The sequence below is a fragment of the Neovison vison genome, chromosome 1, assembly GCF_020171115.1.
Source record: "Neovison vison isolate M4711 chromosome 1, ASM_NN_V1, whole genome shotgun sequence".
Classification (NCBI taxonomy): domain Eukaryota; kingdom Metazoa; phylum Chordata; class Mammalia; order Carnivora; family Mustelidae; genus Neogale; species Neogale vison.
In genome coordinates this window covers 243,709,873-243,730,507 of record NC_058091.1, presented here as the reverse complement: position 1 = coordinate 243,730,507, position 20,635 = coordinate 243,709,873, and the positions used below count along the sequence as shown (strand labels likewise).

Below are 20,635 nucleotides of genomic sequence, written 5' to 3'. Positions count from 1 at the left end.
AAAAACATACCAGAGGAGTAAGGAATATCTTGTCATATTAGCAAGGAAGATGTCAAAGATTACGGGGGGTGTGTCAAAAGGACTCAGGAGACAACTTGAAGAGGCTGCTACTAGCGGAAGATGGGACACTTTGAGCTTTGATAAGGATGATAATTAAAATGGATTGGAATGCCTCAAATAATCCATAAGTTAATAATGATACCAAAAACTAACTGGTCACTTTTGGAGGGTAATAAGGAGCTAATTTTTATCTCTAAAACATTAAGAGAAAGAATCAAGCATTATTGACCTAATATGAACCATATTACTGAGTAACCATACAGTCAATAAGAGAGAACTCTCTTTATAGAAATATCCTAGTTAATAAGTGAAAAAGGAAATGATAAAATTAGAGTATCACTATTTTCAGCCTCTAGTGAAGAAATGGATCTAGGCAATGAGAATGAGTAGCCGCTACCATCATCAGAAGGGAGACAAGCAGATATATGCTTGCTATGAAAGAACAGAAGCTATGATCTTGCTAAAGAGATGAAACCTGAATCCAGTCTAGTCTTTGGATCTATCTACCTGTTTCTGGAACATAGAGGACAGGGGAGCATGCTGAGCTGCATCATGAGTATGTAGGTAGCAAAATCTAGACTGGGAAGTTCTACCCGTCAGAATGCCTGGATTCATCAATAGGTAAATTGAAAGGAAAAAAAGGAATGGAAGACTTAGAAGACACCAAATTTAAACAGATTTTAAAAGGCAAGACTAAAGTAGTAGTTCCATGGATGTATACATGTGTTCCTATCTATAGAGAAATCCAAGAAGTGATGACTATGAAAATCAGGATAGTGGTTAATTTGGGGGAAAGGGAGGAAGTTGTAATTGGGATGGCACACGTGGAAGGACTTGTGGGATAGCTGGTGAACAAAGTTGTATTTCTAGACCTAGGTTGGTAGTTACAGTGTGTGGGCCATGTAACAGTCCATTAGGCTATATATTTGTTTGTGTGGTTCTATATGTATGTTCTGTTGTATAATAAAATGGATAAAAATGTACTCTGTCGTCTTTTATGGTAAATAACAAGTTTCTTTCTTGGTGGTGAAAATGGTCAACATTAACCCAGCGTGCAGTTATGAGGCCATGGAGGTAGGTGGTGGAGGATCCTAGTCAATGCATGAAATGCGCCAGTGTCCACTTGGCACCACATCTCTGAACCTGTCAGTGTGGCATTGCACTCCACAGCATTTGGTAATGGACCGCAGAGCATCATGTTAGGTATGGCACTTGATAGGAGTCAGGGGAAGAGCTGAGTTGAGAAATCTAAATCTTTGATTACCCTGCAGAAGGCCATATGGGTCACATAACATACCTCCCGTAGCAACCCGGTTTGCAAGCCTGGGGGAAATTCTGTGCTGTGGAAGGGGTGCAGATTTCAGTGTTAGAGAAATCGGGGTTTTTGGCAAGTTACTTAATCTCGAAATTGTTGCGCTTCAACATTCATAAAGTGATGTCATTAATGTACACAGGGTGGCCGAGGTCATTGGATAACATGTATGAAAACCGTTGATCAACTGTGAAACTAAGTAATTATTGCCATTTTGGAGAATCTCAATGAAGGTATCAGGAAAGTCCTGAGAAGGCCCTGAAATCTCACCTCTGGAAAATCTTGAGACTCTGCAAGCAGGAAATGAAGGCTAAGGCAGAGATGTAAACTGCTGGACTATTAAATGTCTGCTGCAACGCTCAGAACCTCATGGCAAAGGCTGGGAGAGTTAATGTGTCCAGGCATTTATAGAAATATCTGCCCATTCACTAGCAGACCATTAAGTTAGCTGAGTGGGTCTTTAGCCAGACATGACAAAGAATACAGACTTTACAGAAGTACTTCTGGAAAGTTTCTTCTAAAAAAATGGCAACAATAAAATTCTAGGGAGAGGGGGTCATCTGATTTCTAAGGTTCCACTTTTATGTAATTTACAATGTCCATTTTCCAACAACAACAACAAAAATCTCAAAACATACAAAGAAACAAGAATGTAAGGCCCCTACACAAGCAGATAAAAGTACAGTCAATAGAAACTGTCCCCGAGGAAGCCCATCTCTTTGGCTTACTACACAAAGGTTTTTAAATTGGAGATTGTAAGTATGTTCAAAGGACTAATGAAAAAAAATCCTATCTAAAGATCCAAAGGAAAATATGAGAGGAATGTCTCAACAAATAGAGAATATGAGTAAAGAGAGAAATTTTTAAAAGAGCCAAATAAAAATTCTTCAGTTGAGAAGTACAATAATTGAAATATTCATTAAAGGAATTCAGTAGCAGATTTGAGCTAGTGGAGGAAGGAATTGAAAAACAGAAAGATAGGTCAACTGAGATCCTCCAGTGTGAGGCACAGAAAGAAAAATGGACTAGGGGGTGCCTGGGTGGCTCAGTCGGTTAAGAGGCTGCCTTCAGCCCAGGTCATGATCCTGGAGTCCTGGGATTGAATCCTGCATCTGGCTCCCAGTGGGAGCGTGGGTCTCCCTCTCCCTCTGCCTGCCACTCCCCCTGCTTGTTATCTCTCTCTCTGTCAAATAAGTAAATAAAACCTTAAAAAAAAAGAAAAAGAAAAATGAAGGACTGAAAATGATCAGAGACATGTGGAACCTCATCAGATAAACAAGGCATCCCAGGAGATGAGAGAAAGGGCAAAAAAATTGTAAAGGAATAATGGCCCCAAACTCCCCAAATTCAATGGAAAACATTAATCTACACATCCAAAAACACCAGCAAACTCTGAGAGTAGACTCAGAAATTCATCTAGACACATCATGAACAGACTGTTGAAAGTCAGAGAACTTGAGAGTATCATTGGAGGAACGATTCATCACATACAGAGTATCCTCAGTAAAATTAACGCTGATGTGTCACCAGAAACTATGGTGGCCAGAAGGTAGTGGGATGTTGTATTCAAAGTACTGAAAGAAAAAAAAATTTCCGCATCCAGAAAACCCATCCTTCAAAAATGAAAGAGATGAATGATGTCAGTGAAAATGGTAGAGTAGGTACTCTAAGGGTCCATCTGTCCACAGAAGTACCTGAAAAGGGACAAAAACTGTCAGAACTCTGGAAAATAGTCAAAGATTTATAGCAAATGAGTGAAGATTGAATCAAGAAAGTCAACTTTTACTTTTTATTCTTTTTAAAATATTATTTTTTAAAAGATTTTATTTATTTGTCAGAGAGAGAGAGAGAGCACAAGCAGTGGGAGAAGTAGGCAGAGGGAGAAGCAGGCTCCCCAAGCAAGGAGTCTGACAAAGGACTTGTATCATGGGATCATAACCTCAGCTGAAGGCAGATGCTTACCTGACTGAGCCCCAGGCATCCCAAAGATTATTTATTTTAGAGAGAGTGCAAGCAAGTGCAGGGGGTGGGGGGGTGAGTAGAGGCAGAAGAAGAGAGAATCCCAAGCAAACTTCCTGCTGAGCATGGAGCCCAACCCAGGACTTGTCACAGGGCTCTATCTCATGACTGAGATCATGACCTGAGCTGAAACCAAGAGTCGGATGCTTAACCAACTGTGCCACCCAGGCACCCAAGAGAGAGTCCGCTTTCAAAAGATAAAACTTTACAACATTTTATTTTGTCCCTGACCCAGTCCCCTCCTCCTCCTGGTGATGGCCCTGAAGATGGCAGCCTAAGTTCTCATTGTGGAATTCTGGTCTCCTTGGTTCCAGAAGCCATAGAACAGACTTTGTTCTTAAAGAGTTACGTTGTCTCTTTTGACCTGTTTGAGGGCTGCCTGAAGGACTGATGCAAGGCAATTGCCTTTGTTTTGCCTGACTTGGAACTTTCTCAGCACAGAAAGGTGACTCTGCAGAGAGCATTTCTTAAAATTGAGAGATAGATGAAAAACTCACCGCTATCTAGGGCAAAACAACAACAGCAGCAACAACAAAAGACCAGTTGACATAAACAAAGGACATGCTGAATGCCTTGAAGAAAGTCCAGGAGAGTGAGTCTTCAGAAAATGAAGGCATTAACAAACTTCCATGTATGTGGTAGAGTTTAGAGAGCCCTAAATGCCCAGGACAGGGTATATGTTTGGAAAAGAACTAAGAAGACCTCAAGTTTTCACCACTGGTTGATATTTAGGCTCAGAACAAGTAGGGAGTGAAGGCTAAGGTAGAGTTAGAAATGACTTGGCTAAGCATTGGAGGAGTTCTCCAACACAGAGCCGTCTGCAAAGACTAAGAGACGTTTTATCCTTTGTTTCCCTCCTTCCCTTCTCTGTCTCCCTCTTTCTCTCTCTTTCTTCCTTTCCTGTTCCTTCCTCCCTTCCTCTTTTTCTTTTTGCGTGAGGTATTTAAAAAAATCTCTCCTTAAGCACTAACTAAAGGAAGACACTTCAAAGACCACACCCATGGCAAAGAATACAGTTTTAAAAAATAATTTTAACATTTTATTTTTAAGTAATCTCTGCATTCAACATGGGGCTTGAATCCTGAGATCCTGAGATCAAGAGTCACATGCTGTACCAACTGAGCCAGTCAGGCACCCTGCAAAAAACTGTTGAGCCAGGCCACTAAACAAACAACACTACCCACAAAAAGTAACAAATTGAGGAAAGGGAAGAATCTGATTTTTTAAGGGGGGGGGACAGAGCTCTAAGGAAACAATTATTATATACTATTGAAGCTAAGGTTGTATTAATTAAAAATAGATTGTTACAAGTTTAAGAGCTTAATTGTAACCATGAAAAACACAATGAAAAAGTATACAGAAGAATGAGAAAAGAATCCAAGTGGTACACTACGAAAGAATCAAGCACAAAAGAAAGTCATAATGGAGGAATTAAGGAACAAAAAGAATGGGACGTATATAAAACATTACAAAATGGCAGAGGTATTTCTTCTTTATTAGTAATTACTTTAAATATAGAGGAATTGAGCTCTCCAATTAAGACAGAATGGGTTATTTTTAAATAACCCATTAAATAATGGTATTTTTTTAAATACCTCACTGTGTCTCTCTCTGTCAAATAAATAAAATCTTTTAAAAAACCCAAAATCCAAATATTGGGACACCTGGGTGGCTCAGTCATTAAATGTCTGCCTTTGGCTCAGGTCATGATCCCAGGGTCCTGGGATTGGGTCCCACATTGGGCTCCCTGCTCAGTGGGGAGCCTGCTTCTCCCTCTCCCACTCCCCCGCTGGTGTTCCCTCTCTTGCTGTCTCTCTGTCAAATAAATAAATTTTAAAAAATCTTTAAAAAAATTCAAATATATGCTGTCTACAAAGAATTTATTTGAGATCCAAAAATACAAATAGGTTGAAAGTAAAAGAATGGAGAAATATATAACATGCAAGTAGAAATGAAAAGAGAGTTAGGTTGGCTGTACCCAAATCAGACAAAATAGATATTAAGGCAAAAACTGTTATAGGAGACAAGGGCATTATATATTAACAGAAAGGTCAATTCACCAAGAAAACACAGTGATTTTTCTCAAATGCACATGAAGCATTCTCTGGGATAGACCATATGTTGTGCTATAAAGCAAGATACAATAAATTTTAAAATATTGAAATCATGCAGAGTATTTTTTCTGACAACAGTGGAATGAAACTGGAAATCAATAACAGGAAAACTGGAAATTTTTCAAATATATGGAAATACTCTTAAATAACCAACAGGTCAAGGAAGAAATCACAAGGGAGATTAGAAAGTACTTTAAGGTAAATGAAAATGGACACACAGGGGCGCCTGGGTTGTTCATTGGGTTAAGCCTCTGCCTTCAGTTTAGGTCATGATCTCAGGGTCCTGGGATTGAACCCTGCATCTGGCTCTCTGCTCAGCAGGGAGCCTGCTTCCCTCCCTACCGCCCCCCGCCGAGGCTGCCTCTCTGCCTACTTGTGATCTCTCTCTCTCTGTCATAAATAAAATCTTTTTAAAAAATTTTAAAAAAGAAAATGAATACACAACTTAACACATAAGGAATATAGTCAATAATATTGTAATAAGTTTGTATGGTGACACCTGGTAACAACACTTACTGTGGTGAACATTTCATAATGTACATAAACATCAAATCACTGTTCTACACCTGAAACTAATATTGTATGTCAATATACTTCCATTAAAAAAAATAATAAAACTTACAGGATGCAGCAGAAGCAGTGCTCAGAGGGAAATACATACCTGCAGATGCCTGCATTAGGAAAGATAAAAGATCTTAGTTTAATAACCTAACTTTAGACCTTAAGGAACTAGAAAAAGAAGGGTAAACCAAACTGAAAGCTAGCAGAAAGAAGAAAGTAAAAAAAAGATTAGAATGAGATAAAAAGACAAGTGACAAAATCAACAAATTCAAAATTTCATTTTTTGGAAAAGATTGACAAAATCGACAACTTTAACTAGATTGAAGAAGATAAGTGAAGACTCTACTAATAGTAGAAATGAATGTTGAGACATTCCTACTGACCTCAGAGAAATAAAAAGGGTTATAAGAGAACACTATAAACAATAGGCTGCCAACAAATTAGACAACCTAGATGAAATGGACAAATTCCTAGAAACTTACTAACTGCAAAACCGACTTAAGGAAAAAATAGGAAACTGACATATTAGAACAGTCCTATAATAAGTAAAGATGTTAAATCACTAAGCAAAAACCTCCCAATAAAGAAATGCCCAGGACCAGATGGCTTCACTAGTTAATTTGCTCCTGCATTTATGTATGTATGTATGTATATGTGTGTATGTATGTGTGTGTGTGTGTGTGTGTGTAAGAGAGAGCACAGGCAGGGGAAGGGGAGAGGGAGAGGGAGAAGCAGACTTGCTGATGAGCAGGGAGCCCAACTCGGGGCCCAATCCCAGGCCCCTGGAATTATGACCTGAGCTAAAGGCAAATGCTTAACCAACTAAACCACTCAGGATCCCCTTCCCTCTGCATTTAAAGAAGAACAAACACCAATGCTTCTCAAACTTCCAAAAAATAGAAGAGGATGGGACACTTTCAAATTAATTACATCAGTCCAGCATTACCCTGACCCCAAAGCCAGAAAAAGACATCACAGGAAAAGAAAACTACAGACGGATATTCCTTATGAATATAGATGCAAAATCCTCATGGAGATAGTAACTGAATCCAGTAGCCTATTTTAAAGGATTAGACATCATGATCATGACACCATGATTCATTACTTGATTTATCCCTGGAATGCCTTCAACATATGAAAGTCAGTCAATATAATATACCAGTAGAATGAAGGAAAAAATAAAATCCAAGTTTGTATCAGTTCTTGCTAAAAAAGGATTTGACAAAATCCAATACCCTTTAATGATTTAAAAACAAACAACAAAACAAAGCAAACTAGAAGTAGAAGGGAAATTCCTTAACCTGATAATGGACATTTATGAAAAAATCCAGTTAACATCATGCTCAGGGGTGAAAGACTGGAAATCTTTCTAATCTAACTAAGATCAGGAAAAAGACAAAGATGCCTGCTTTTACCATTTTTAAAAATTATGCTGGAAGCCTTAGCCAGAGCAATTAAGCAGGCAAAAAAAATGGCATTCATATTGGAAAGGAAAAATTGAGATTATCTTTGTTTGCATGTGACTTGATGTTATGTATAGAGAATCCCAAATAATACACACACACTCACACAACTATGAGGACTATTAAACAAATTGAGCAAAGTTTTTGACACAAGATCAACAACAAAAATCAGACATATTTCTGTATACTAGCAATGAACAATCTGAAAAGGAACTTAAGAAAATTTGACTTACAAAAGCATCCAAAACAATAAAATGCCAAGGACTAGATTTCACCAAGGAGATGAGAAATGGGTGTCCTGAAAACTATAGAACATTGGTGAAAGAAATAAGACCTACATTAATGGAAAGACATCCTGGATTAGAATTCATGGATTAGAATACCTGTTAAGACTTGTTACAGGGGTGCCTTGCTGGCTCAGTTGATTAAGTGACTGACTTTAGCTCAGATTATGATATCGGGGTCTTGGGATTGGACTCTGCATCAGGCTCTGCATTCAATAAGGAGTCTGCTTGTCCCTCTGGCCCTACCCCTGCTTGTATCTCGGTCTTGGTCTCAAATAAGAAGAGAGAATCTTAAAAAAAAAAAAAAAAAAAAAAAAAAAAAGACTTGTTACAAAGACTACCCAGAGTGATCTAGAATTCATTGCAATCCCTATCCAAATTTAGAGAAAATTTTTTCTTTTTTTTAAAAAAAGAAACTGGGGTGCCTGGGTGGCACAGTCATTAAATGTCTGCCTTGAGCTCAGGGTATGATCTCAGGGTCCTGGGATTGAGCCCCCGTGTCAGGCTCCCTGCTTGGCAGGAAGCCTGCTTCTCCCTCTCTCACACCCCTTGTTTGTGTTCCCTCTCTCACTGTGTCTCTCTCTGTCAAATAAATAAAATCTTTAAAAAAACCCAAAATAAAAAAAGAAACTAAAAAATAGATTCTCAAATTCATGTGGATGTGCAAAGGGCCTTGAGTAGCCAAAACAATATTGAATGTGAAGAAAAGACTTGGAAGACTTGTACTTTCTGACTTCAGAACTTACTACAGAGATATTGTAATAAAAACTGTGGTACTGACATAAGGATAGACATAGACAAAGAATATAATTGAAATTCTAGGGATAAAACCAAATTAAGTATGGCTAATTGATTTTCAACGAGAATGTAAGACCATTTAGTTGGGGCAAGAAGTCTTTTCATCATATGGTTCTAGGATAACTTGATATCTACACGCAGAGAATAACTCAGATGCCCACCTTACACTGTATTCAAAAATTAACTCACAATGGATCAACATCCTAAATATAAAAGCTAGAATTCTTAGAAGAAAACACAGGGGTAAATGTTCATGACCTTGACCTCAGCAATAGATTCTTATGTATGACACCAAAAGCACAGGCAACAAAAGGGAAAAGCAGATTAACTAGATCTCATTAAATGAAAACATTTGTGAGTCTTAGGGAACTATCATGAGAGTGAAAAGATAAGCCACAGAAAGGAAGAAAATATTTGCACATCATGAATCTGATAGTTAATATGCAGACTATACAAAGAGCTCCCACAACTCAACAATAACATCAACAACAAAATAACCCAATTAAAAAATACCCAAAGGACTTGAGTAGACATTTCTCCAAAGAAGATAAGCAAACAACCAATAAGCACATTAAAAGATGTTCAAAATCACTAGTCATTAGAATGAGAAATGCAAATCAAACTCACAATAATATACAACTCTGCATCCTAATTATTACAGTCATTATAAAAACAAAAACTGTGAAATGGAGAACAAGTGTTGGTGCTGTGGATGTGAAGAAATTAGAACTCTTGTGCATTGTTGGTGTGAATGTAAAATTACGGAGCCACTCTAGAACACATCTCAAAAAGTTAAATGTAGAATTGCCACACGATCCAGCAATTCCACTTCCAAGTGTATACGCGAAAGAATCAGAAATAGAGACTCAAACATATTCTTGTACACCAGTGTTCACAGCACCATTGTTCGCAGTAGCCAAAAGGTGGAAGCAAATCATGTGTCCATTGGCTGATGAATGGATAAAGAAAATGTGTCTATATGTAAAATGGAATATTATTCAGCCTTTAAAAAGAATGAAATTGTGATACACACTACAATGTGGATAAACCTTGAACACATTATGCCAAGTGAAATAAACCAGGTATAAAAGGGCAAATATTGTATGGCTTTATCTGCATAAAGTAGTTAGAAGAGGAAAATTCATACAGACAGGAAGTAGAATTGAGTTTTCTGGGTGTGGGGAGAGGAGAATGTGAGGTTACTGTTTGTTGGGTTCAGAGCTTCTGTTTGGGAGGATGAAATAGTTCTGGAAATAGGTGGTAGTGATGGTTGCACAATATTGTGAATGCACTTAATTCCACTGAATTGATTGTATATCTAAAATTGTATATCTAAAAATGGCTAAATAGGGTAATTTTCATGTTATGTATATATCTTACAATAAGTAGAAACAAATGTTATAAATACTCAAAACTAACCCCCTCCTCACTGAATTTTACATTTTAAAATGACAAATTTTATGGTACATGAATTATACCTCAATTTAGAAAATTAATGAGCTGACCTTTTGGAAAAGAGGAACAGAATAAAATCAAAAAGAAGGAAAAAGGAAGGAAACATAGAAGAATAAAGGAAAATAGAAAAAAGGAAATAATAAAGGTAGGGACAAAAATTAATGAAATAGAAAGCAAAGATTCAAGAGAAAGTATTAACAAAGCCACAGTTAGAGCTTAGGAAACAATTATGAAATAACTTTGTTCATGAGACAAGACAAATGGAAGCTCTGAATCATGTTAGGGTTTGGGTTTTTTTTTTAAGATTTTTTATTTATCCATTTGATAGAGAAAGAAAACAAGAGTATAAACAGGGGGACAGCAGGCAGAGGGAGAAGCAGGCTCTTCACTGAGCAGGGAGCCCTATTTGGGGCTTGATTTCAGAACTCTGGGATCATGACCTGAGCCAAAGGGAGACGCCTGATTGATGGAGCCCCCAGGTGCCCCTCATGTCAGGTATTTAAAAGGAAAATTACAGATACAGTAGATGTCAGTAATCTAATAATTTTATGCTAATGAATTTGAAAACCTAGCTGAAATAAGATATTCTAGAAAAAATTTACAAAACTGATTTTCAATAAAAAAGCAAAAACTTGAAATAAACTTTGTATGTCCTTATATTTTCTTTAATGGCTATAAAACATTGAATTAGTAGTTAAAACTTTACCCCCGAGGGCGCCTGGGTGGCTCAGTGGGTTAAAGCCTCTGCCTTTGGCTCAGGTCATGATCCCAGGGTCCTGGGATCGAGCCCCGCATCGGGCTCTCTGCTCAGCAGGGAGCCTGCTTCCTCCTCTCTCTCTCTGCCTGCCTCTCTGCCTACTTGTGATCTCTGTCTGTCAAATAAATAAATAAATTCTTTAAAACAAAACAAAAACCCAAAACTTTACCCCCGAAACCTACGAACTAACCCAGACTAGCTAGTTTTACCTTCATGGAAGATACCATTCTAAACATATACAGTGATTAGATAAATGAGTATATCTGCCTTGCCCACAGACAGTTCATCTTGTGAGGTTAGTATAACTTCCATGCCAAACTAGACAAGGATAATATGAGAAAGAAAAATGATACCAAATTATATGAACATTAACACAAAAATCCCAAAGAGAAAATTAAGAAACTGAATTAGAAAATGGAAGAAAAAGAGTATATATATATATCATTGCCAAGTTTTTCAGAAATTCAAGTATTAGAAAAATCCACATATTTTATTAACCAGCGTAAAATATTAAAGGAGAAAAAAAAAGCCCATCAGATAGTTTCAAGAGATGCAGGAAAAAATATATATCATGAATATCCTTTAAGATAAAAACTTAGCAGGGCACCTGGGTGGCTCAGTTGGTTAAGGATATGCCTTTAGCTCAGATCATGATCTTAGGGTCCTGGGATGGAGCCCCATGTGGGGCCCCCAGTTCAGCAGGAGTCTACTTCTCCCTCTGCCCCTTTTCCCCACTCATGCACTCTCTAATAAATAAATTTTTAAAAATCTAAAAAACAGGGAGATAAAAGCTTAGCAAACTAGGAATAGAAAGGATTTCTTTTTAACCCAATTAAGGGTATCTATGTAAAACTTGTATCAAAATTAACACATAGTGATGAAACTTTAGCAGTATTCTCTTTCAAAGTTCAGAAAAATAATGTCATTTCTGCACAGAACCCCCAAAAGAATCTGAAAAAAATTGTTAACTAATAAAGTTAATACTAATTAATAAAGTTATTATAAAGCCCAGCAAGTTTGCTGGTTATATGATTAATAAATAAAATTAATTACATTTAATATATCAGTTATAAAACAGCTCTTCTAATGGAATATGAAAAGTACTTTGACAAAAGACTTAATAAAATCTAATAAATCAAAAAAAAGATGTGTGATTTTTTTAAAAAAGATTTTATTTATTTGAGGGAAAGACAGCAAGCAAGAGCACAAGAAGGCAGAAGGACAGAGGGAGAAGCAGACTCCCCGCTGAGCAGGGATCCCAGCATGGGGCTTGATCCCAAGACACCAGGATCATGACTTGAAGTAAAGGCAGACACTTAACCAACTGAGCCCTCCTGATGCCCCAGATTTGTGTGATCTTTTAGGAGAAAATAATTCAAATATGTGAAGGTTTAGCTGATGCTAAAATTTAGGGAAAAGAATGAAAGAGAAAAAGCAAACGAGATGACTTTGAAAGTTTAAAGGGGAGAGAAGGCTAGACTTAACCAGATAAGCAGACTGTAGGGCTTTCGTAATGAAGGCAGGGTAGAGGCCAGGGCAACAGGCAAGAGGGAAACAGATCCTGGTCTGGACAGAGACCCTGCACCTGTCAGGGGGCGCTGTGGGCTGGTGCCAAAAGGGCACCTTCTGCAGGAAACAATACTGGGACCATTGGTCGTAGGTATGGAGAGAGCATATTACTGGATCTCTGCTTCATGGCAGACACGACTGGGTTAAAGACCCAACCTGAAAAGTGACACTTCAAAATGTTTAGAGAAAATATAGAATACAAAATCTCAGGAGGGGATGGTTTCTTTTTTTTTTTTTTTTTTTTAGGAGGGGATGGTTTCTTAAAATACAAACTCTGTAAGTCATGAAAAACAAACTCCGTAGGTCATGAAAAAACAGTTTAGTTCCTTTGATTCCATTAAGATTTTAAACTTCTGTTCATCAAAAGATCATTGAAAATGTGAAAATAAAAGTCAGTGGAGGAGAAGATATTTGCAACACATCTAACAGGTAAAGAATCAGGATTCAAAATATCTGGAAAAATTCATTCTTTTGCAGACCACTAAGAAAAAAACAAAACAATCCAGCTGAGAATTTGGCAAAAGATAAGAAACAGGCAGTTTACAATTAAGTGTATAAAAAGATGTCCAGCTTCATTAATTATAGAAATTACATAAAAAGATACCATTGCATATTCATCAGACTGACAAAAATGGAGAAGTTCCACAGTGGGAATCATTGTTAAGCACGTGAAGCAGTAGGAACATTGTGGGATTAAATGGGTACAATAACTACAGAAAACACTTCTCACCATGCAGTCAAGTTGAAGGTGCTCTTATCTTACAACTCCTTAATTCCACTCCTGGGTCTGTACCCAAGGGAAGCTTTACACATGGTTATGTGTAAATATATATGTGATATATACCGATTACTCACCCTTTTTGTACTGTTGTGCTGTTGCAATAGTAAAATTTACCAACAAGCCAAATATCCCCAGTGGGTAACTAGATAAATACAGTATTTTCATGAGTGGTATTGCTACATAGTAGTAAAACCACTAGGTTTTGCGTAAACTAGTTTTACACATATCAACATAGATGAATCTCCTAATGTTATTTATTTTTAGAGAGATTTATCCATTTTAGGGCACTTGAGTGGCTGAGTCATTTAAGTGTCTGCCTTTGGCTCAGGTCGTGATCCCAGGGTCCTGGGATTGAGTCCCGTGTCAGGCTTCCTGCTCAGTGTGGTGGCCTGTTGCTCCTTCTCCTTGCTTGTGCAAGAGAGAGTGAGTGCATGTGTGTATGGGGGGGGGTCCTTGATCTCACAACTCTAAGATCATGACCTGAGCTCAAATCAAGAGTCAGATGCTTAACTGACTGAGACACTCAGGTGTTCCAACATAATTTTAAATGGAAAAAACTCAACAAATTGCCAAGAGCACTTCAGTGTAACATTATGCTGTTTGTTGTGATGTCTAAAAAAATGCAAAAGAATGCCATGTACTTTTGGGGATACATATGGTCCCTGAGGGCTACACAGGAGGCTGCCTGCAGTGGTAATAATATTTTATTTCTTAAGCTGGGTGGTAGTGTGTGATTGTTCATTATATTCTTTATGTCTTTTTATGTATCTTAAATATTAAGTAGTAGTTAAAAAAATAACAATGTATATAAATAGTTGCCAGTTAGGGGGCCACAAACATAAGTAGGCAGGACAAATAAAAATCCCAACTGCCCTAATATTATCGGAATGGATAGTTGTGGCCTCAGTTACATCTTCCAGTGGCAGCATCTGACGTATATTTAAAAGGTGCTCTATCTCAAAAGCCTTCCTGTTTCTCTCCAGAAACTCTCTCCAGCCCATTTCAGTGCATCCCAAACTCATCCCAGGGAAAGCATCACTGCTGACCCAGTTGCTCTGTCTCAAGCCCTAGAATCTTCCCTGGCCTCCTGTCTTCCCTGTGCACTCTGAACTCCAGCAGCAAGTCCTGACTTGGCAGCCTACAAAAGACAGGCTTTCCCCTCTTCCCTTTGATGCCACACCATCCCCAGTCCAGTCCGGTCTAACCTCCCCTCTAGCTGGGTAACTGGGAGAAATCATTCTCCTGTTCTCTGATTCTTCCTCCCTAAGCACCCCCCACCCCACTCACCCTTCTCATCAGCTCCGCACTAGTCACTTTTCCATGGAGATCTCTTAAAAACATAAATTATCACTCCCTTGCTCAGAATCCTCCAAGGTGGAGGTTAAAATTCAAAGCTCTCACCAGGCCTACCCTCTGTGGCCTGCCCCTTCGGTGGCATCTCCCACCCTCCTCACCCCTTTCTGTTCTAGCCACGTGGATCTTGCTGTTCTTTGAGCAAACCCTTTCTCACCTGAAGGCCCTTGTACTTGCTGTTTGGGAACTTTGTCCCAGATTTTAGCATGGCTCCTTTCCAAGGCCTCCACTCACCACCTTTTCTAAAATAGCTGCCACAACTCTCCCTCCCCAACCCAACCAGCCCTTTCATCTCCTTTGGCTGTTTCCTTCACTCTCCTTCCTTCCCACCTGGGGTCATATTATTTCCGTATTTGTTTGAGCCTTCATTTCTGTCTCCCTCTACTGAATATTTTCTGTCTAATTCGTTGTTGTGTTTTGATAATAAGGAAAAAGATCACTCAGGAAGTACCTTTTGGTAAAATCAAAGCCACTGGGGTTGTAGATGCACGAGAAGAATTTGAATAAGGTTATTTCATAAAGTATAGAAGTGGGAAAAAAGCAGAATATTCTGCTGTTCTAACTGTTCTAAAACAATTAACTGATTTTCAGTATTTGTGATGAATGGGTAAATATTAATAGATATTTGAGTATTTCATCTCTTTTCCTAAAAGTTTGGAAATTCAGGTTGGCCAGAAACTCTTGGGATCTTTTCTTTGGGAAAGCTTACATTCAGGTTACCTCACATGCCCAGTTGACTTAGACTTACTTCCAGTCAGTCTGTCGTTCTCAAGCCCCCTGGGTGTGACCTAGCCCCAGTTTCGGGCTGCAGGGAGGGAAGCTGCAGAACGGGAAGAGAATAGGGCCCACCGTGTGTCTGCTGTGTGCCTGCAGCTCTGCCTGGGTTTCTCTGTCACGTGGTTGACTAGGCGTACCCTCCGCCTGCTGAGATGCACACAGCCGGTTGGGCCCCTCCTGCAGGGAGAGCGAGGGACGATGGGGCTCTGCCGCTTGGCCTGACCCTCTGATCTTCGGCACCCCCCCCCCGCAGGTCTCCGAGCTGATCTTTGTGTCCATCTATAGCTCTGAGTTCTGCATGAAGCTCTATGTGGACCCCATCAACTACTGGAAGGACGGCTACAACCTGCTGGATGTCATCATTATCGTCACTATCTTCATCCCCTATGGGCTGCACAGATTCAAGGGCAAGCACTACCCCTACCTCAACATTGCTGACGGCATGCAGTCCCTGCGCATCCTCAAGCTCATCACCTACAGCCGTGGCATCCGGGTGAGTGACCTGGGGCTGCTGGGGGCTGGAGGTGCCGGCCATGGGGCCTGTCTGCCCACCAGCCCCCGAGGAAATAATCCGTCTCCCCCGACCATCCAGTTATGGAGCCCTACTGTAGGGCAGGTCGCTCCTCACCCATGTTACCTCATTTCATTCTAAAACAACTGCGGAAGAGTGTCCTTAGCTCTGTTTCACAGGTGAAGAAATCAAGACCCACGGTCACGCAGCAGTTAAATATCACAGCCGAGATTTGAAAGGTGTGGCTGACTCCAGAGGCCACGCTAACTTTTCCTTTCTCCCATGCTACCAAAGGGACAGACTTGCTTACGGTACAGGCCCTTCGAGCTGCATTCCCAAGAGTCTCCGGCACCTTGGTGGCATGGGCCACTCAATTCCTATTGTGTGCTTTCCCCATACAGCTAAAAATCTGCTGCTTCTCCTGACGGAAATAGTAGCCTTACTTTGTTTAAGCTGCTCCAGGAATGGGGCTCCTGCTAGAAGTCATGGGGTGACCAGTCTTTGTTTGGCTTGGAAGGTTTCATAGCTGACCCAGCCCGCCCTGAAGCATCCATCCCAGGCACAGTATGTTTGCCGTGGCTCTGTGCCCTGTGTCCGTGCTTCTCCAGGAAAGGGCGGCCTTGGCTGCATTTGACCAGCTTGGGTATGTGTTAGCCTGTTTTGCTGAGAGATTGCCCAGCCGGGCGTCTGTCTGGAACCTGGGCCCTACACTTAGCAGCCCCAGGCTTGGGGGACAAGACGAAGACTGCATTGAAGAGTTCCCCTTGGCACAGACCCCCGTTCATTCATTGTATGCTCTCATGTGGTCACTTGGCCCCTGGAGCCCCTCCCAAACAGGACTCCTGCCTTCTTCTTCATGGTGAGACTTCTGGAGAGAGGGGGGCGTAACACCTACTCCCCACTTCCTTACTTGTCATTTGTACCCTGGCTTCTTCCCTCCATAGGAACTAGCCTCTCTGAGGTAGTCAGCAACCTCCTCGTCACCAGGTCCCCTGGCCAGTCCCACTGGCACCCCGTCACTGCCCTTTCTTGGGGTTCCTCCAGCCTCTTGAGCTTAACATTTTGGGTGCATGCTGTTTTCTCAAGACTGTACCCCACGTTCTTCTCACCTGCACCCCACTCTGCATATCCTCTTGGGTGATCTTTCCTACGTTTCAGGGATCATCACCTGCCCATGCTTCTCTCTGACCTTCAGACGCATGGCCTCCTGGACGTCTCTCGTGCTCCTCAAACCCAGGCCATCTGAGCTGTATGTCATCGCTTTCCCCCACCCCCACATCCCCAGACCCTGGCCCATCCTTCTGTGTTGTGTCTTTACATAACAGCCAGGTTGTAAATTTGAGTGTCAGCATTGACGCCTCTGTCTCAAAGTCCTGTTGCGTGACCTGCTACGTAGTTCATGACCAGTCCTCATCTTTTCTCCATCACCACCCAACTTTGTCAGGATTCCTGCACTGGCTTCCCACACTCCTTAGAGAGCCCTGGGGCAAAAATGCTCCCCCCACCAGCTGGGGGAGAATTTTTTTTTTAAATTTTAATTTTTCAATTAACATAGAGTGTATTATTTGCTTCAGGTGTACAGGTCTGTGACTCATCAGTCTTACATAATTCACAGCACTCACCATAACACATACCCTTCCAATGTCCGTCATGCAGCCAGCCCATCCCTCCCACCCTGCTCCCCTCCAGCAACCCTCAGTTTATTTTCTGAGATTAAAAGTCTCTTTTGGTCTCTTTTGGTTTGTCTCCCTCTCTGGTTTTGACTCATTTCACTTTTCCCCTCCCCCTATGATCCTATATCTTGTTTCTCAAATTCCTCATATCAAGGAGATCATATGATAATTGTCTTTCTCTGATTGACTTATTTCACTTAGTGTAATATACTCAAGTTCCATCCACGTCATTGCAAATGACAAGATTTCATTTCTTTTGGTGGCTGCATAGTATTCCATTATATATATATATATATATATATATATATATATATATATATATCACCTCTTCTTTATCCATTCACCTGTTGATGGACATCTAGGCTCTTTCCGTAGTTTGGCTATTGTGGACATTGCTGCTATAAACATTCAGGTGCACATGCCCCTTCAGATCACTACGTTTGTATCTTTAGAGTAAATACCCAGTAGTGCAATTGCTGGGTCATAGGGTAGCTCTATTTTCAACTTTCTGAGGAACCTCCATGCTGTTTTCCAGAGTGGTTGCGCCAGCTTGCATTCCCACCAACAGTGTAGGAGGGTTCCCCTTTCTCCGCATCCTCACCAACACCTGTCGTTTCTTGACTGGTTAATTTTAGCCATTCTGACTGGCGTGAGGTGGTATCTCATTGTAGTTTTGATTTGTATTTCCCTGACGTCAAGTGATGGTGAGCACTTGCTGGGGAGAGTCTTCAAAGGGTACCTCAAATCACGGCAGCCTTCCTTTCAAACCTGAGAGTGGCTCCCCTTATTTGTAGGCTAGAAATAGACCCTATAATGTGTCCTAGAAGCGGGGGAAGGGAGCATCAGAGGTGCCAGGCACTGGAGTCTGTGGCTGGTAGGGATGGTGGTAAGGCAGGTGGACAGAAAAGACGAGAGGTCCCTGGGAGGTGGATGCTGGGTGATAGGCATGTCAGACTGAGGGACAGTCAGACAGTTGGGAGCATGGCTACTTTTTGCAGGTGTTGGGCACCAAGGGAGCAGGAGCCGAAAGTGGTGTAGAGGTCAATGGGGATGAAGGAGTTAAGGGACAAAGAGGCTGGGGGTTGGTGACAGCCTCCCGGTGCTCGTCTCCTCCTCCCTGGAGCACCTCGCTCTCCACACATCTGGGCTTGGGCAGGCCCCTTCTGTGGACTACATCCCAGGGCAGCATTTCTCACGAGATCTTGTCTCTTCCCTTTTTAAGTAGTTCTTGGGGAAGAAGCTCTGTCTCTGTCTCACAGGGAGGGAGGCAGTTTTGTACATCTCGCCTCTGGAATTAATCCCAGACACTGATTTTCTTCCCCCAAGTAGAGGGATGTGTTCCCCTCTGCAGGCAGCTATTCAGCCAGTCCATGTGGAAGGCAGCGCCAGGGCTCTCCCCTTGTCTTTCTGCTTCCCAAGTTACCCTAGACTAACGCTTCACTGTCCCGGGGCGCAGCTCTCTCAAGTGCCTCCATTCCTAGTGTGAAGCCAGTAAACAGCTTCTTGACCTGCAAGGGGGGGCCTTGGTAGGTGAAGAGCTACACAGCAAAGGGCTTGGGAGTTGGTCCTAGCTCTGCTGCTGTATTGGCCAAGGATTTTTGCTTTTCTGAGCCTTTGCTTCCTCATCTCAAAACATGACAAGTGATAATGCCCACTTGCCTTGAAATAATGTCTGGGGCAGCATCTAGGTAAGTGACCATGTCTTGAGCACCAAGTGTATGCAAGACTGGGGCGTGGAGAATGAATGACGAAGAGCCATATGCTGTGCTCCCCAGGAGTGGTGAACACAGTGGGAGGCAAGACATATGAGCACTTTCTAGAGGAAGACTGAGGTCATGGGATGGAGACCTGTCTGTGGAGTAGGACCCAGAAAGAACAGGAAGCAATATCCCTCTGAGCCTTCATCATTCCCACTCCCAGGGTAGCTCCCCTATTCCTTCTGTGCTTGGCAGAGCATACAGGGCTGGCTCTTAACTGAGAGGCAGAGTGGGACAACTTGGGATGACCACAGAGGCAGGCTGGGACTCAAGTGGAGTTGCTAGTGGTGCTGATGGGGAGACACCCAGGCCTGAGGACCATCTCCCCATGGGGGACTGAGGGCAGAGGTCAGATACTGCTCAAAACTACTGGATTGGTCCAGCCCTCAGTCTGGGTACAGTTCCCATTCATCCACCTGTCCATCTATCCATCCATCCACCCACCCACCCACCCATCCATCTACCCACCCATCCATCTACCCATCCACCCACCCATCCATCTGCCCATCCACCCACCCATCCCCCTACCCACCCACCTACTCACCCATCCATCCATCCATCCACCCATCCATCGATCCATCCATCCACCCACCCGTCTGTCTGTTCATCCATCCATCCACCACCTGTCCATCTATCCACCCACCCACCCATCCATCCACCCACCCATCCACCCACCCACCTAACCACCCATCCACCCATCCATTCATCCATCCACCCATCTACCCATCCATCCATCCATCCACCCATCCATCCATCCATCCATCCATCCATCCATCCATCCATCCACCTACCCATCCGTCTGTCCATCCATCCATTCACCCATCTATCCATCCATCCATCTATCCATCCATCCCTTTATGGGGCCTGGCACTGGATGCTGGGACCAGCTGGGGTCTGGGCAGACTGGACCTGTCCGCTGAGCTCCACTCAGCCTGGCAGCCTGGCCTAGCCCCCGTGCCTCTGCCTTGCAGACCCTCATCACTGCCGTGGGGCAGACAGCCTACATCGTGGCCTCCGTGCTCATCCTGTTCTTCGTCCTCATGTTCATCTTCGCTATCTTGGGCTTCTGCCTATTTGGAACTCCAGACAGGGGTGACCTGAATAACTGGGGGAACCTGGCTGTGGCCTTCTTCACTCTCTTCAGCTTGGCCACGGTACTGAGGGAACAGGGGTTGGGGCAGTGGCCTTAGGAAGGGGGTGCCAGCTGGTGTGGGTGTGTGGACAGCTTGGGCCTCACATGGGATCGTCCTCATGTTCAGGTACTTAGCTGGGCTGGCCTTCCAGAGCTAAGCAGATGCTGGGGCCCTGGCCAGGGGTCCATTCCTCTCTCTGATCTTGTGTCTCCCTAAAGCATTCCCATTTGACCCACAGGGTCGTAAAAACTTTCAAGG

The 20,635-nt window shown here is 42.0% G+C and overlaps 1 protein-coding gene across 2 annotated transcripts in view; it reads left to right on the top strand.

The window, feature by feature from the left end:
- CATSPER3 (cation channel sperm associated 3) overlaps positions 1 to 20,635 on the top strand; it is a 35,411-nt gene that overhangs the window by 11,326 nt on the left and 3,450 nt on the right. For both annotated transcript variants that reach the window (XM_044227184.1, XM_044227194.1), the window contains exons 3-4: positions 15,557 to 15,796; positions 20,216 to 20,398. In XM_044227184.1, coding sequence (XP_044083119.1) covers positions 15,557 to 15,796; positions 20,216 to 20,398 — 423 coding nt within the window. The remainder of the gene's footprint in view (positions 1 to 15,556; positions 15,797 to 20,215; positions 20,399 to 20,635) is intronic.